This window comes from Coffea arabica, chromosome 9e (genome assembly GCF_036785885.1).
Source record: "Coffea arabica cultivar ET-39 chromosome 9e, Coffea Arabica ET-39 HiFi, whole genome shotgun sequence".
In the NCBI taxonomy this organism is placed as follows: domain Eukaryota; kingdom Viridiplantae; phylum Streptophyta; class Magnoliopsida; order Gentianales; family Rubiaceae; genus Coffea; species Coffea arabica.
In genome coordinates this window covers 36,321,412-36,337,195 of record NC_092327.1, presented here as the reverse complement: position 1 = coordinate 36,337,195, position 15,784 = coordinate 36,321,412, and the positions used below count along the sequence as shown (strand labels likewise).

General features: G+C 36.7%; 2 protein-coding genes across 4 annotated transcripts; one reads left to right on the top strand and one right to left on the bottom strand.

The window, feature by feature from the left end:
- The first annotated feature begins 1,775 nt into the window (after positions 1 to 1,775).
- Positions 1,776 to 6,708, top strand: LOC140014552 (uncharacterized). Its single transcript, XM_072065572.1, has 2 exons — positions 1,776 to 2,253; positions 6,499 to 6,708. Exons 1-2 carry the CDS (start codon positions 1,908 to 1,910, stop codon positions 6,570 to 6,572), a joined length of 420 nt encoding a protein of 139 aa, XP_071921673.1. The 5' UTR covers positions 1,776 to 1,907; the 3' UTR covers positions 6,573 to 6,708.
- Positions 6,709 to 8,632: 1,924 nt separating this feature from the next.
- Positions 8,633 to 15,128, bottom strand: LOC140003750 (uncharacterized). Of its 3 annotated transcripts, none has more exons than XM_072065570.1 (22): positions 14,993 to 15,128; positions 14,657 to 14,838; positions 13,574 to 13,653; positions 13,045 to 13,131; positions 12,870 to 12,920; positions 12,665 to 12,782; positions 12,525 to 12,581; positions 12,340 to 12,404; positions 12,173 to 12,256; positions 11,990 to 12,040; positions 11,835 to 11,897; positions 11,697 to 11,743; positions 11,460 to 11,529; positions 11,303 to 11,365; positions 10,980 to 11,069; positions 10,868 to 10,906; positions 10,551 to 10,778; positions 10,361 to 10,446; positions 9,769 to 9,817; positions 9,559 to 9,639; positions 9,383 to 9,476; positions 8,633 to 9,031 (listed from the first exon to the last, which is right to left on the bottom strand). In XM_072065570.1, the coding sequence occupies exons 2-22, from the start codon at positions 14,772 to 14,774 to the stop codon at positions 8,853 to 8,855; spliced, it is 1,800 nt and encodes a 599-aa protein (XP_071921671.1). In that variant the 5' UTR covers positions 14,775 to 14,838; positions 14,993 to 15,128; the 3' UTR covers positions 8,633 to 8,852. The 3 variants fall into 3 exon arrangements, with proteins under 3 accessions (XP_071921671.1, XP_071921670.1, XP_071921672.1); XM_072065569.1 differs by having other exon boundaries at positions 14,961 to 15,099; XM_072065571.1 differs by lacking the exons at positions 14,657 to 14,838; positions 14,993 to 15,128 and adding an exon at positions 14,362 to 14,585.
- Between the last annotated feature and the right edge of the window lie 656 nt (positions 15,129 to 15,784).

Below are 15,784 nucleotides of genomic sequence, written 5' to 3'. Positions count from 1 at the left end.
TCAAGTGGGAATATAGAGTTACCTTGTACCTTAGTAACAAAGTAAAATTTATGAACGAGATTTCTCCATACTTCACCTATCTGCAATAGCAAGTACAAAGGGTTATTCACAATTTTGATTGTTGAATGGAAGCTATATAGTCTATAGACCAAAAGGTAAGAGCAAATTTGAGTATACCTCTACAAACCTAACTCTAATTTTATGCAATAGAGCCATTTGAATCCATAATTTTGTATCTTAACAACAGCCATTATTGTAACCTACTTTACAATTTGATGAGCAAATGTTGAAGAAGATGGGAGGTCCTGCAGTTAATCACCCCAAATGATTCTTCACCTTTCACACTTTAATGGCCTCATCAACGTGCTGCAATTACTGATTAAATAAGTGCCATTTGTTGTAAGAACTGAATTAATGGTTGTTGAGCTTTGAAGGATGAAGAAGACGGTAGGGGTGTGCAAAATCGAAAAATTTCGATTTACCGACCGAATTCGAATTGAATTCGGTAATTCGGAATGGAAATCGGAATATCCGATTTCGAATTGGTCGAATTCGGTAATGAGATTTTTCAAATCGGAAATTCCGATTTCGGATTCACAATTCGAAATCGAAATCGAAATCGGAATTTGGAATTCCTATTTCGATTTTAAATCCGTTTTTCGTATATATATATAATATTTATTATATAACATTTATATAATAATAATAATTTTTATATTCATAAATTCGGTGAAATCGAAATTCCTATTTCGATTTCAATTTTGTTTTCACACATATATATAATATTTTTTATATATATGTAATATAATATTTATATAATAATAATTTTTATATTCATGAATTCGGTGAAATCGGAATTTACCAAATTTCAAATTGAATTCGGAATTGGTGAATTCGAAATCGAAATCGGTCGAAAATTTTGTTACCAAAATTTAAAAAAATTCTGATTTCAAAGTTCCGAATTACCGATTTCGATTTCGATTCACACCCTTAGAAGACGGAGCTTTCTACCATTACAATTCAAGCATTCATCTTTAACTTTAGCGCACTAATATTGCCTTAAATGCATTTAATTTGCATAATCAATTTAGCTAAACATACTTGAGGGGAGTTGATTTCATTTTTCTACCACTTTGCTAAATCAATGGCAAAGCAACCAAATCATTAGCCATCAAAGGGTACAATAGGTAAACCATGTGAAATTAGTCAGCAGAAATTTGTGCACTTTGCTTAATCAATGGAATTACAGTTTTATTATTTCCAAAATGCCCCTACAAACGTAGGATGAAAATCACCCAAGAGTCATACAACAACTCTTTTATATATATATATATATATATATATAAGAAGTTACTATTTTACTAGTAAAAATCTGTGGATCCAAGTCTTTAACTCACTAGTCAATGAAAGATTAAAAGCACTTAATGGTTTATGCTTTGTGACTTGCATTACACAATCTTAAGGATACGTTATGGTTGATGGCTGAGTGACTTGTGGAGTTGCATGTTGTCAAAATGAAGTAATTAATTCCAGCAATTAAATCCAATTTGTAACAATGTCGTTTTATACAAATGACCAAATAGAATAGTAGAATAAGGAGTAAGTGGGACGATGTCGTAGCAAGAAAATAACAGATTTAGTTGAGTTAGTTCAGTCAGTTAATTCAGCCTATTTGTAAGAGAATGATTGGTTGAGAAGGGAATCCTAAGGAATAATAGATTTTGCTTTCTTTCTCTATCTCTTTCTCTTATTTTCTCATTCTTCCTTTTTCCTCTCGTCTGCACTTCTCTTTCCCAATTCTGAATTCTTAATCTGAACCAATTCATCAGTTAGGTTTTCAAAATTGAAGTCAGTAGCCCGACAATTGGTATCAGAGCTGGTTGAATCCTTGGAAGAGGTCGAATTCTATGGCGGAAAGCACCAGATTCAAGACATTGGAGGAGCAAATCAGGAAGCAAGAAATCAAGCTCCAGGAGGTAATGGAAGGTCTGCAAACTTCACAATTGCAGCAACAGCAGATGCGGAATGAGTTCCATACGAAGCTAGAAGAAAGCAACAAGAGGATGGAAGGTTTGATAGCTGAAATGAAGCAAGAGTTCAGTATCTTCATGAGAGCAATGATGAGCAAAGAAAAGGCTGTTCTAGAAGAAGTTAGGCAGAGAATTGAACAAGCACCACTCTTACCAACTCTTCCACTAAATCAGAGACTACAGATTGGATCAGAAAACAAAAAGACAGCAAGGAAAGAAGCAGGTAAGATTCTGTTACCAAATCCTCCAAAAATCGATTTGCCTTTGTTTATTGGTGAGAATCCAAGGGAGTGGATCCGAAAATGCAATAAATACTATTTAAATTACCAAATTTCTGAAGATCAGAAAGTGGAAATCATAGAAATATATTTGGAAAGGAAAGCAGACAACTAGTTTCAATGAGTTAAACTGGAAAAATCAGGGATAACTTGGAGAATATTTGAAGAACTGCTATATAAGAGATTTGATAACAAAAATGGGAAGGACGTGGCGGAAGAATTCAACAAACTGCAACAAGCTAGAAAAGTGGAAGAGTACAAACAGAAGTTTGAAGAGCTTAAAACCCTTATGATGATTAAGAAACCATATCTAGATGAGGAGTATTTTGTATCTAGCTTTATTAGTAGGCTCAGGGACGAAATCACAACCATGATAAGGATGTTAAGGACTATAACCTTGTCGGAGGCCTTTGACATGGCTATATTGCAAGAAGACGCATTAAGGCTTCAAAGAAAGATCTCCAAGGAGAGTTGGAAAACTGTGCTTGAAAATAAATTTGAAATTTCCAGGAATTCTTCCCAACATTAGATCCACAGCTCACACTATAAAATGCCTTCTACTAGTACATTCAGGAACACTCAATTCAAAGGCAAACCAATTTCTACTATAGATGCTGAACCTAAGAAAATCTCAGCTCAAGAGTTACAGTATAGAAGAAATAATGGACTTTGTTTCAGGTGTGGGGAAAAATTTGGACAGGGTCATCAATGCAAATCTGGTCACTTAAACTTTCTGATCACTGATGAAGAGGAGGATTCTGAGTTTGAAGATGCATTAGGAGAACAAGATGAGTCTACAGGGAATCTAGGATAAGTCATAGAGATGTCTCTATATGCATTAACAGAGGCTATAAAGAGGAAAACAATAACACTAATAGGGAGTTAGATGGGAAAGAGAAGTTAATCTTAGTTGACACTAGGAGTTCAGATAGTTATATCAGCAGTGAAAATGTAATTGCTTTTGACATTCCATATCGACTAGTTGATCCTTTTTCTATAATTGTTGGAAATAGAGCCTGTGTAACCAGTAAAGCCATTTGTCCCAAGGTAGTGTGGAAAATTAACCAACATAAGTTCTGTTATGATCTCAAGATGATGGATTTAAGTGGTTGGGATATCATATTAGGGGTAGACTAGATGACTCAATTTAGCCCCATTACTTTTGACTTCTATCAGTTGACTATCTCCCTGCACAATCAAGGAGAAGTGGCATAATTGAGAGGACAAGTAGAAAATTGTGATTTGGATCTTATTAGAGGTAGTGACCTAAGAAATTTTATTAAATATAAGAAATGGATGTGCTTAACCATAAGAATGGGATAGGATAATCCATCAAAGGAGTATGTTATGCCTACTGAAGTTCAAGAGATCATTGAGGAGTTTGCTGATGTATTTGAGACCCCTACTGAGTTACCCCCTACTAGGGAGATAGATCATGAAATCCCCTTGAAACCTGGATCCCAAGCTTTTAAAATGAAGCCACATAGGTATCCTCATTTCCAGAAAGGTGAAATAGAAAAGAAAGTGAAAGACAAGCTGCAGCATAGGATAATCATTCATAGCAATAGTCCTTTTGTTTTACCAGTGCTGCAAGTTAAGAAGACGGAAGAGACATGGCATTTCTATGTGGGCTACAGATAGTTGAATGAGATAACTATTAAGGACAGATATCCTATTCCAAATATGGATGAATTGATCAATGAATTGGCAGGATCAAGGTATAAAATCAAGTTGGATCTCACTTCTGGCTACCACCAGATCAGAGTTAAATCCAATGATACTTATAAGATTGCTTTCCAGACTCATTGTGGCCACTATAAATTTCTAGTGATGCCTTTTAGGCTGACCAATGCACTAGCAACATTTCAATCTCTTATGAATAAGGTATTTCAGTTATACTTAAGGAAATTCGTATTGATTTTCTTTGACGATATCTTGATTTATAGCTCTACACTAGAGTTACGTTTAGATCATAGTTATTAAACCCAACCCGGGAAGGAACCCGGCGAAGGAGGTGGGTCAACGGGTTACTGGTTTAACCGGTGGGTGAGTGGTTGAACCGGTGGGTCACTACATATATTTAAATATTATATTTTATAATTATTTATATAAGATATATGATATAAATTGTAATAAATAATGCCATAACAAAAACTCATTTAATTTAATTTGTTATAAAATAATTAATTCATAGAAGAATCAATCAAATATAAAGTTATTTATTAATATACCAAACTTCAAGTGTAAAATTTTATCTATATTTAGTGTAATTATCTAGCTTATTTATGAATTTAAGTGTAAAAAATTATTAAAAATAATATTTGTCTTTAAATGAATTATGTAATATGTTATTTTTGGAATCCATTTTATAACTTATAGAGTTTGGAGGGTAATAAATTTTTATTAAAAGATTTCAAATAAATTTGTTTTAGAGAAAAAAAGATAGAATTGAAAAAACACTTGTATATCATAATAAAGCTACTATATCAACATATATGGAAGTAGTTTGGTGGTAAGCAGGCGGTAGTGTTGGGGCAGAGGTTCGAAGTTCGAGTTCCAACAATAGCAATATAATTTTTCCACAAAATCCGGTTAGTGACAAAACCGGCCAAAATCGGCGGGATTTTCGGTTTAACCTGGTTCGACCGCCGGGTCGTTGACTAAGTCAACGGTCTCTTTGCACAAACGATCTGATTCCAAACCCGGCCCGGTCCAATGACCGGTCCACCGGTTTGATCGGTTCGACCGCCGGGCCGGGCCGGGCCGGTTTGATAACTATGGTTTAGATCATTCGAAGACAGTACTATCTATCCTGAGAAAACACAACTATTTGCGAAGAAATCTAAATGTTCATTTGCACAACAAACTGTGGATTATCTTGGCCACACCATAACCGAAAATGAAGTATCCATAGACCAGTCCAAAGTTGAAAGTATCATGAACTGGCCCATTCTCAGGACAATAAAAGAGTTGAAAGGTTTTCTGGAATTGACTGGTTATTATAGAAGGTTTATCAAGCATTATGGAATCATTTGTAAACCACTCACTGAGTTGCTTAAGAAGAATAATTTTTCTTGAAACTATGAAGCACAGGAGGCTTTCACTTCATTAAAACACATCATGTGCAAGGCTCCTGTCCTTAAACTGTCAGATTTTCAAAAAACCTTTAGTATTGAGACTGATTCTAGTGGAGGTGGAATTGGCACAGTGCTAATGCAAGAGGGTCATCCCATAGCTTTCTTAAGTAAGGCATTGTCATCCAAAAATTTGGGGTTGTCAGCTTATGAAAAAAAGCTGCTAGCACTGGTAATGGCAGTGACTAAGTGGAGACATTATCTGGTAAGGTATCATTTTGTTATTAAAACTGATCATCAATCCTTGAAGTACTTGCTAGACTAGAAACTCACTACTGCATTGCAACACAAATGATTGGCTAAATTGTTAGGACTGGATTATGAGATTCAGTATAAAAGGGGAGTAGAAAACAAAGTAGCAGATGCATTGTCTAGACTGCATGAAAGTAATCTAGGCCAGGCAGCTCAGCTAGGATCATGCTTAGCTCTTTCAACTGTTAAGCCATTGTGGATGCAAGAACTTCAAGGGAGTTATGATTCAAACCCTCAGTGCTAGTACATCATTTCCCAACTAATACCAGACCCTGCTGCTCAACCATAGTATGAATGGGACAATGGATTACTAAAGTATAATGGCAAACTTTATGTGGGTTCAACCAATGGGTTGAGAGATAAGCTAATCCAGGCTCTTTATGCATCTGTAATTGGAGGTCACTCTGGACAAAGAGGGTGCTGGCAAAGGTTAAAAACTCTATTCTATTGGCATACTATGAAGCACGATGTCATTCGAACTGTTCAAGCTTGTGACACTTGTCAAAGGTTTAAGTCTGAGCATGTATACTACCCTACTTTGCTACAACCATTACTTGTTCCTCGTTTGGCATGGACTCATGTGACTATGGACTTCGTAGAAAGTCTACTAGAGTCACAGGGATATAATACAGTAATGGTGGTAATTGATAATTGACCAAGGTGGGACATTTCCTTGCCCTAGCTCACCTCTTCACCACCAAACAGGTGGCTCAACTTTTCTTGGATCATATTTTTAGATTGCATAGACTTTCAGAATCTATAGTGATTGACAGAGACAGAATATTCACTAGTGCCTTCTGGCAGGAGCTTTTCAAGTTGGCAGAAATAGAGTTGAATTATGGCTCTGCTTACCACTCTCAATCAGATGGGCAGAGTAAGAGGCCTAACCAGTGTTTTCAATCTTATCTAAGATGCATGACTGGAGAATTTCCCCATAACTGGAGAAGGTGGCTAGCATTAGCAGAGTGGTGGTATTACTCCTCTTATCACTCCAGCTTACAAATGACCCCGTTTGAAGCCTTATATGGATATCAGCCCACTCCTTTGCCTCTTGGTCCTCATTTTGATACCATCATACCAGCCGCATCTCAACTACTCCAGGAAAGGCTAAGGATTTCCAGCAGCATCAAAGATCATCTGACAAAAACACAACAAAGGATGAAATTTTCTGCGGATTAAAAGCGCACATAAAGGACATTTGAGGTTGGTGATTAGGTTTTGTTAAAGTTGCAGCCTTATAAACAACAATTAATTGCTATCAAGAGGTGCCTCAAACTTTCTGCCAGGTTCTATGGTCCCTTTCAAGTCGAAGTTAAGGTTCGGCCAATTGCCTATCGTCTCAAATTACCTTCAGGAGCACGGATTCGCCCAGTTTTCCATGTTTCGTTGCTAAAAAGGAAAATAGGGCCACTAAACCAATTTCAGCTACCCTGCCTGAGCTTGACAATGATGACCAATGTCCTTTACAACCAGAATTCATTTTGAAGAGGCGAGAAATCATAAGGAATGGATAATCAGTAATTCAATACCTGATCAAGTGGTGTCAGCTAAATGAGGAAGAAGCGTCATAGGAGGACAAAGATTTTATACACGCTCAGTTCCCTCAGTTTCAGTCTTGAGGACAAGACTCTTAAAAAGGGGGAGGTAATGTCAGAATGAAGAAATTAATTCCAGCAATTAAACCCAATTTGTAACGATGTCGTTTTATACAAATGACCAAATAGAATCAAAAGAATAAGGAGTAAGTGGGACGACGTCGTAGCAAGAGAATAATAGATTCAGTTGAGTTAGTTCAGTCAATTAATTCATCGTATTTGTAAGAGAATGATTGGTTGAGAAGGGAATCTTAAGGAATAATAGATTTTGCTTTCTCTCTTTCTCTCTCCATCTCTTTCTTGCATTTCCTCATTCTTCCTTTTTCCTCTCGTCTGCACTTCTCTTTCCCCAATTCTGAATTCTTAATCTGAACCACTTCATCAGTTAGGTTTCTGAAATTGAAGTCAATAACTGACACATGTGCATTCTTGAGACGAACCAACCAAACCGACCCCATGTTATGTCGATTCTCAGGACATTTCTCTGCTAGTGAGTATGCTTCGTAAGGGCATAATTGTAGAAAAGTAATGTAAAATTGGCCAAACTGTCTTCACTGTTAATAAAAAAGCACTCCCCTTGAAAAGCGATTATCCTTTCCTTCCGGACAAAGGGAGTACCATGTTCATTGAGGCAACTTAGTAATAGCCCTTCCCTCGTGCATTGATGTCAATGTCAATAATGTCAACCACATGCAACAGAACTGCGTCTACAAATTTCCTTATTACTTGAGGTATGTATGCAGATGTTATATTAGTACAGACTTGAACGACACCATCAAAGTTGGGTCGTTGGAGTGAAGACCATCGAATTTGTCACGTCCATTTGCCGTTTTTATAATGCCAAAACTGGAGGTTTGGACCAAGGATGTCAATCTCGGGTTTATAAACATTCTGCTCTTTTAGTTAGGCGTTAATTTTGGAAGCTACAGAACGTCTCAAGGGCAACTTTGATGATTCGTTTATGGAATTGCAGTCATAAAGATTGTATGCTGGACATGGTCTTAGTTAGGTCTGAATATACACAGACATTTAAATGCAAATTATCAATTTTCAAGCTGAAACTCTCAGATTCTCTGCCACTGTTAGGTAGCTCGTTCATAAAATGATATCTAATAACACTGATGCCCTTGTTCTGGGGATGTGACTCGACATACATCAACAGATAATATGAACGCCATAAACAGCAACCTCTCATTAAAAGAAAAAGGCTGAAACATCATCATCAGGATCCAGTCTCGACCCACAATTTCTTGCTACACAAGTCCCTGATGTGACTTTCTCACAGGATAATTAGAAGCATCAGAATTAACTATGAAATCCCCGCCACCCCATTTCAAACTGCATTTTGCTGTAACTACAAGCATTGCTGTTCCGTTTAAAAAGACCGGAATCCAGCTCTACCCCTATCCGTCGAGTCAATCTGAGAAGCTGTGTAACATCTATCGCTATACATACCAATAATTGCAATAAGCTAGCAGCAAAATTGATAACATCACACCCACAGAAAAAGGGAGAAACATCAGATGTGTCCTGGAAAAAAATAGCACCAAAACTGAGTCTGGTTTAAACATGTAAACCATTTCCATTGTAATATATCCCATCTAAAGGCCCATTAACTAGCTTAGTTGGAGTTCCATTAATGTGTGGTTTTATTGCTGGTATACCATTGCTCACTGCGTAAGGCTTTGCCGTGCCCTTCTTCAGCCAGGCATCCAGTTGCCCAGATGCTGCTGCAATTAGTCCTGTTTCAAAAGGAGAGAGATTATAATTAAAGTGGAACATGAGGAAAGAGATTCATGTTGAAGACGGCAAGAAACAATTCCTGTACCTTACATGACAAATTAGAAAAGATTATGGTAAAAACAAAAATAGCATTCTAATCACTGACAAAGCAAATATACTACTGAACAGGAAATCAACAGAAAATCAGATAAAAATCGCCACAGAAAAGTGAACCCTTTTTTGGCAGGAAAGCTGAAGCAAAACTAAGAAAAAGAATATTCATCCCACCAGCCAATACCGTTTCAACTGCAGGAATTCCATATTATTTTGTGTACTTTATGTAAGAGAAATTTTAGATAAAAGAACCGCACCTAAGAAAACTGCAGAAGGTTTTCCTGGTCTCGATTTAAACTCTGGATGAAATTGTACACCAATAAAATAAGGATGTTGTGGAAGCTCGACGATCTGCATATCCAAAAATCAACATAAAAATAAATGTAAACAGAAGCATATCATAGCAACAAGTAAAAGTAGTATTGAGATCAACCTCCATGCGACGACCAGTTTCATCTTTCCCTGTGAAGCAGAGGCCAGCATCTTCAAGGAGAGGCACCATCTCAGGGTTTACCTGCATTGAACAAAGTTATGCATTCATAAGGAGCTCTGGTGATCCTCTAGGCATGGAACAGAAACCCAGAGAAACAGATGTAGAGATGCTAAATCATGGCAAAGTTCGTTGCATAGAATGTGCACACACCTCATATCTGTGACGATGTCTTTCATCAACAAAGCTTCGATTGCCATATCTATCATTGAAACAATGTAAATAAGATAAATTGGCACGCTTTTATTCATCATAACTCAGTATCCAATGATACAAATCCAGCATTTATGACAACAAATGAACTTAGACTCTCTTCGCAATTAAAAGTATTTGTCTTATCCATGTTGCTATATTGGATGAAGATTTTGAATTGAATATGATGATCATGGCAAACAACGCCTGAGAGTAGAAGCCTTTTCAAAGCAAACTAGGGGAACAATTTTTCAAAATCCATACTGAGGTTTCTTTTTTGTCCTCACGCAAGGCTTGGAAGTAAGAAGTGTGCTAAAACTCACTGCCATCCACTGGCTACTAGATTTGACAGCCATATTAGGTAGCCAAGAAGAGACTTTTAACATTGCGGGTTGGAAATGACTTGGCAATGATATACCAAATCAAAGTTAATGGGCAAAGTTAACAGAGCATCCAAAAACTCTCAAGTGGTCAAAGAAATGATTTGCAAGCTTGTCCTAATTTTTTCTGGTCTTCTTCTAGCTAAAGAAAGGGCAAAGATTGAAGAACTCACAATTTTGCTGATTTACAATCCTTAACCTGAAAATATGTCCTCCTTGATCCTAGTCGCATAGTACCACCCATATGGGTTTTTGAACCCTGTGAAAAAAAAAATGGAATGTGGAAATAAATACCAAATCAAGATACAGTTGACATATTATGGGTTAACATTCACCTAAAATCAGCAGTAAGAGAATCCAAACCTCAGGCATAAAAATCACACAAGGATTTCTAGTATGGGCATTAAACTCTGTGCTATTTGCATCTTGCATTCCAAGAACAGATCGTGCAAATTCAATAACGGCAGTTTGCATTCCTAGGCATATCCCAAGATATGGTTTCCGGTTTTCACGAGCATACTTGGCAGCAAGTATTTTACCCTCCACCCCTCTGTCACCAAAGCCTCCAGGAACCAGTACACCATCTGCACCCTGTAAAGGAAGGACTTCAGAGGTTTGCATAAAACAGATGGGAAATATTATCCAGTGATAGATATCTGAAAGGTGAAATCCATACAGACCTTCAACAGACTCCAGGCACTCCTATATGCATCAGGGTTCTGTGAATTGGACAACAAAAAACTGTTAATCTTTGATGCAAGGAAATTTGAAAGAACCAAATAGAAAACTGACCTCTTGAGCAGTTGCAATTTCCAGGTCACTGGCAGGAACCCAATCGATATATAGTTTTCTACGGCAAGCAACAGATGCATGTAAAAGAGCCTGCAAATGGATATTCATCATATTAGCCAAAAAAATACTTACAGTAATTAATCCACAATCCAACCATCATAAAAATTGCATGTGACATTACCTCAACTAACAGCAAGTATCAGGAAAAAATTGGAATCAATTTTTACACAACCGAAGCCATTTTATAGAATGACCTTTTATTCTATAAAATGTAATCTTCATAATAGTGGCTGCACTAGAGGATTTTGATAGAATAACTTTACCTTTAGTACTGATAGGTAAGAATCAGAAAGGCCAGTATACTTCCCAACCATTGCAATCCTAACCTGTACAGTCAATTGTAAATCACTCAGAAAAGCCAACATGCAATAGAAAAAATTACGAAAAAAAAGATGAAGAAAAGACACTCCAAAAACAGACCGGCTCATGCAACTTGTCACAAAATTTGGCCCTAGCTGTCCATTCCCCCAGAGCAGGTTCACATGCAACACTGTTGTTGACAAAACAGGATGTTGCAAGTGTCAGTGAATGATGCAAGAGGATAAAAAAAAATGCAAAAGACAAATATTATGAAAAAAGAAAAAGAAAAAGATAAGCAACCTCAAATTCCTTAACAAAAGGTAAACAAGGAAAAAGATTTGAGCTTAATAGACAAACCCTTTCAGGTCCAGAACTTTCAAGATTGCCTCGTGAGCTTTCTGGTCCTAAGGGAAGGAAGAAAATAGACATCTCAGCCTTTAATTTAACAGCAGTAATAATAGCTATTATTGAATCAAATGCACCAAAACTACTTACTCTTAAAAGCAGAGGAACATGCCAGATGTTTGATACATCGTAAAGAGTAATTATGTTTTCAAACTGAAAAATACAAAACAAAGAAGTCAGCAAAAACAGTATTGCAATTTAATTAAAATAAACACAGATTTTTAAACATTCTTCTACTATATTACCGGAACATGACAAAACTGGGAAAGTTTGTCTTTGACTTGTTCTTCAAGTTCCTGTAAATGCACTAAATTTTTAAAATCAAGTCTAATACTGCAAAAGAAGTGCATGTGCAAACTCAACAAGAGGAGAAGAGGGAGAGGGGCCACAAGTGAAGGTAAAAAGGGAAGAGGGCTCGAGATCAAGACCGTTGTGCTGCGGCAAGCTAAAATATTTGGCATAAGCCCCTGGCTCCTTAAGCCCCTAACACTGTGTTGAGTTGGCTTCGTTTTCTGAACAAGAAATCATGATTAAAACGTTAACTTTTAGAGTAAAATTTGATATATTCTGTCATTATTTACTTCAGAAAATTTACCTGCTCACCAACAACATTGAGAACAGGTACAAGGCTCACATGTACCAAGCAAAAGTTGCCAGCTCCTGAGACAAATAAACATGATTAAAGAATGCCAGTTACATTAAGTTTAAATACCACCAACTCCTCTGAACTAAAGCCTACTAATCTCCTTTACGAAGTTCTAAGAACATACTAAATCTTACCTACACGGTAAGAGAACTGTCCAAGAGCTTCAATAAATGGCATAGACTCTATGTCTCCTGCATGATGAAAGGACCTGCTTTAAGAAATCAATTGTAGAACAAACTCTTCTGCCACAATTAAGACATCAATAACAATCTACCTATCGTGCCACCCAATTCAATTACACAAACATCAGCTGGACCCTCTTTTCCATCAACTGGTATGGCTGCAACACGTTCAATCCACTCTTGTATGGCATCTGTAATGTGAGGGACAACCTGAACAAAAGGTATCCGGACATGAAGGTGGAGTAAAACAAGAGATTCTGAAGTGGACCAAAAAAAAAATCAGAAGCAGTAACCAACCTGAACAGTTTTTCCCAAGTAATCTCCCCTCCTTTCTTTATCAATGACAGACTGTTAAGAAAGAAGCGGCAAATAATCATCAGTCAATTACAGTAAAGCTCAATACTCAATAACTTCAAGTATTAGGCACTGACAAACTAACACAACAATATCTCTCAATTTAAAAGGTAATTGCCTGGTAAATCTTTCCAGTTGTAATGTTATTATCACGGGTCAACTTGATATCCAGAAAGCGCTCGTAGTTTCCAAGGTCCAGGTCCACCTTCAGACAAGAACAGTCATGTTATTTTTTGTTAAGAGCACAGTAATCACCCGACTCTCCACCCACTTATAACAAATACTGCATGCCAGATTAGAGAAACTGCCAGCTAATGTAACATGTAAAGTAGGCACAGCGTTGATCTCCCGCTTAATGCTAAAGAAATCATCCATTTCTTTGTCATCAAGACAATTTGATCTAACAGGAGAACAGGACATGCAGTGTCAATACAGCACCAAACTAAAATATCATGTTTGTTGCATCTAGTTCAAAGGTGGATAGCCACAATACTCTTCACCGCGAATTGCCAACTTTAATCACCACAAGCTACATGATAATAAGTATATGATGGCTTGGTAGGAGCACCATCAACTTCTCCATTAGCTAGACATGATTAAATAACATATAACTAAAAGAAAAGGAAGACAAAACATCTACTACTAACCTCACCACCATCATCCAAGACAAATACTTCTCCATGCTCGAAGGGTGACATTGTCCCGGCATCGGTATTCAAATAAGGATCTGGAGACAAGAAAATATAAGAATTAGACAGCTCAATCAGCTCACCTTGTTATTAAAGATAAATAACTTAATGCAAATTACTTCAGCAGAGTAATGCAAGTTTCATTTTTTTTTTAAAGGTGTTTACCATCCTAATCAAAATAGGCATTTCATCTTTTTTAAATTGAAAGAAAGGGACATTTTACTGGAACCAAATAGTACAGAATAAAGAGATTTAATTATGAGGCGATAAGCACACAGGTCACAAGCGACGGTTCAATAAAAATTGCAAAGGTCATAACCATTTTGGCTGTTGATAACAATCTGAGGTGTCCTTACTGACCTTTAAAAGGACAAAAAAATGGCCCTTTTAAATAATCACACTTTTGGTATACATACACTATCATGTATATATACATGTATAAATAATTCATACATGTATTTTCAAAAAATTAAAGGAGTAGAAAGGGAAAAAAAGTGAGAAGTTGCTGCTTTAACTCTCGACCATGTAGATAACTGGCAAAGGAAGAAAAAGAAAAAACCTCTATGCTACTCAGAAATAAAGATTTAGCAGCTTGATACAGCAAAATATTAATTGTTATCAAAGTCTTCTGTGCTGAACTAATACGTGCAATATCAGAGAACCAAACAAACAAAACTTTAAATATGTTTTTGGACAAGTCAATTGATAGGAAAAAGAAACAGAGATAAAACGAAAAAGGTCAGAACCTTTTTGAGTCCGATCCATAGCTCCACAATGAAAACAGAAACACTAACACCAGAAAAATTGGAGAAGTGCAAACAATGAAGCAGAAATAGCAATCCCATTGGGCATTTCTTTTTCGTTTTCTTTTTCTCCTTCCCTCCACCAAACCAGGGCAGAAACATAATACAGGGGGGCAAAGCCACGAAAAATCAACCCCCCCGCACCCTCCTTTCCCCCACCCCACGCCCTATAAAGAAAAAGACAATAGAAAAGACTTAATGGTTGAATGGAGGAGAGAAGAAGAGCAAGCAAAAATACCAATCTTAATGGAAGTGACCCGTAGCCCACAAGCTTTAAGGATGAGCCCAATACTGCTTGCAGTCACCCCTTTTCCCAGCCCACTCACCACTCCTCCAGTTACCAAAACGTACTTCATTGCTACCCTTTTCGTTTTCTTCTAAACAACCAACAAAACAGACACAGCCCCTTCTCTTCAATTCCTTCAAAAACAACAACAACAATGACAAATCAATTTCTTCTCCAATAAAGGTGCCAACTTTATGCAAAACCAACACCTGTGTCTACATATTTATACACACAAACAAGAGGAAAAAATAAGAACCTTAGTTTTTTGAAAAAAAAAAAGACACAAACTTGGCAGTATAAGTGATTGTTATCTTCTTCCTTGTAACAAGAAAAGCAACAGCTGTTGTGTTTTTGTTTTCACGAGGGGTGTCTTAGTATTTGAACCTTATCCTGTTTGCCACTAAACCCTGTAAAAATCTGGACTTTCTGTTTTCATAAGATTTGAAAAGACAAGCAGAAAGAGAGAGTGGGAAAAGAATGCAAACGAAGGAGGAGGAGGAAGGAAAGAGGAGGAAAGGGGTTGGAGGGAAGGAGGTAAAGAGGAGGAAGGAATGAATGAGATTGCGAGTGAGGAGGCAATGGCGGCTTTATATTGTGAAAAGTATCAGGGCAAACGGCAATTGCGAATAGAGGGAAAGGCTTCCATGGGCTTTTTGCCCTTTTTCTTTTCCTTTTCTTTTTATTTGTTTGAAATGTTCTCACTTTAGAATTTTGTTTTATTTTTTAATGACCCATGTAACAATTGGCAGTTAAAAAACCGATTTCAACTTACTTTTGAAGTGTTGGTAACTTTACTTACCGTGGGAGTCAAATTTGTACATTAACAAGAGTTCTACAAGTGATAAAATTTCTCTATTCTCATGCTTCAACTGAAACAATCAACATATATATGTCATCAGCCCATTTTGATTGTTATTTTTAGGAGTTTTGATATAAAAATATATTGTAATGATTTAATATATGTAAGTAAAGAAGTAATTGAAAAACGTGTTTACGTAAAATATAAGAATTTTTCTGTAAAAAAACAGGAATCCAAATAAGGCAAAGTGAAGTGCTTATTTAAAAGATAAAATAAAATTA

Coding starts and splice junctions, on each gene's coding strand:
- LOC140014552 (XM_072065572.1), top strand. CDS start 1,908: ATGGCGGAAAGCACCAGATTCAAGACATTGGAGGAGCAAATCAGGAAG. Junction 2,254..6,498: donor GACAGCAAGGAAAGAAGCAG/GTAAGATTCTGT, acceptor GCCTTCTGGCAG/GAGCTTTTCAAGTTGGCAGA.
- LOC140003750 (XM_072065570.1), bottom strand. CDS start 14,774: ATGAAGTACGTTTTGGTAACTGGAGGAGTGGTGAGTGGGCTGGGAAAA. Junction 12,405..12,524: donor ACAGTTCTCTTACCGTGTAG/GTAAGATTTAGT, acceptor TATTTGTCTCAG/GAGCTGGCAACTTTTGCTTG. Junction 9,640..9,768: donor GACATCGTCACAGATATGAG/GTGTGTGCACAT, acceptor TGTTCAATGCAG/GTAAACCCTGAGATGGTGCC.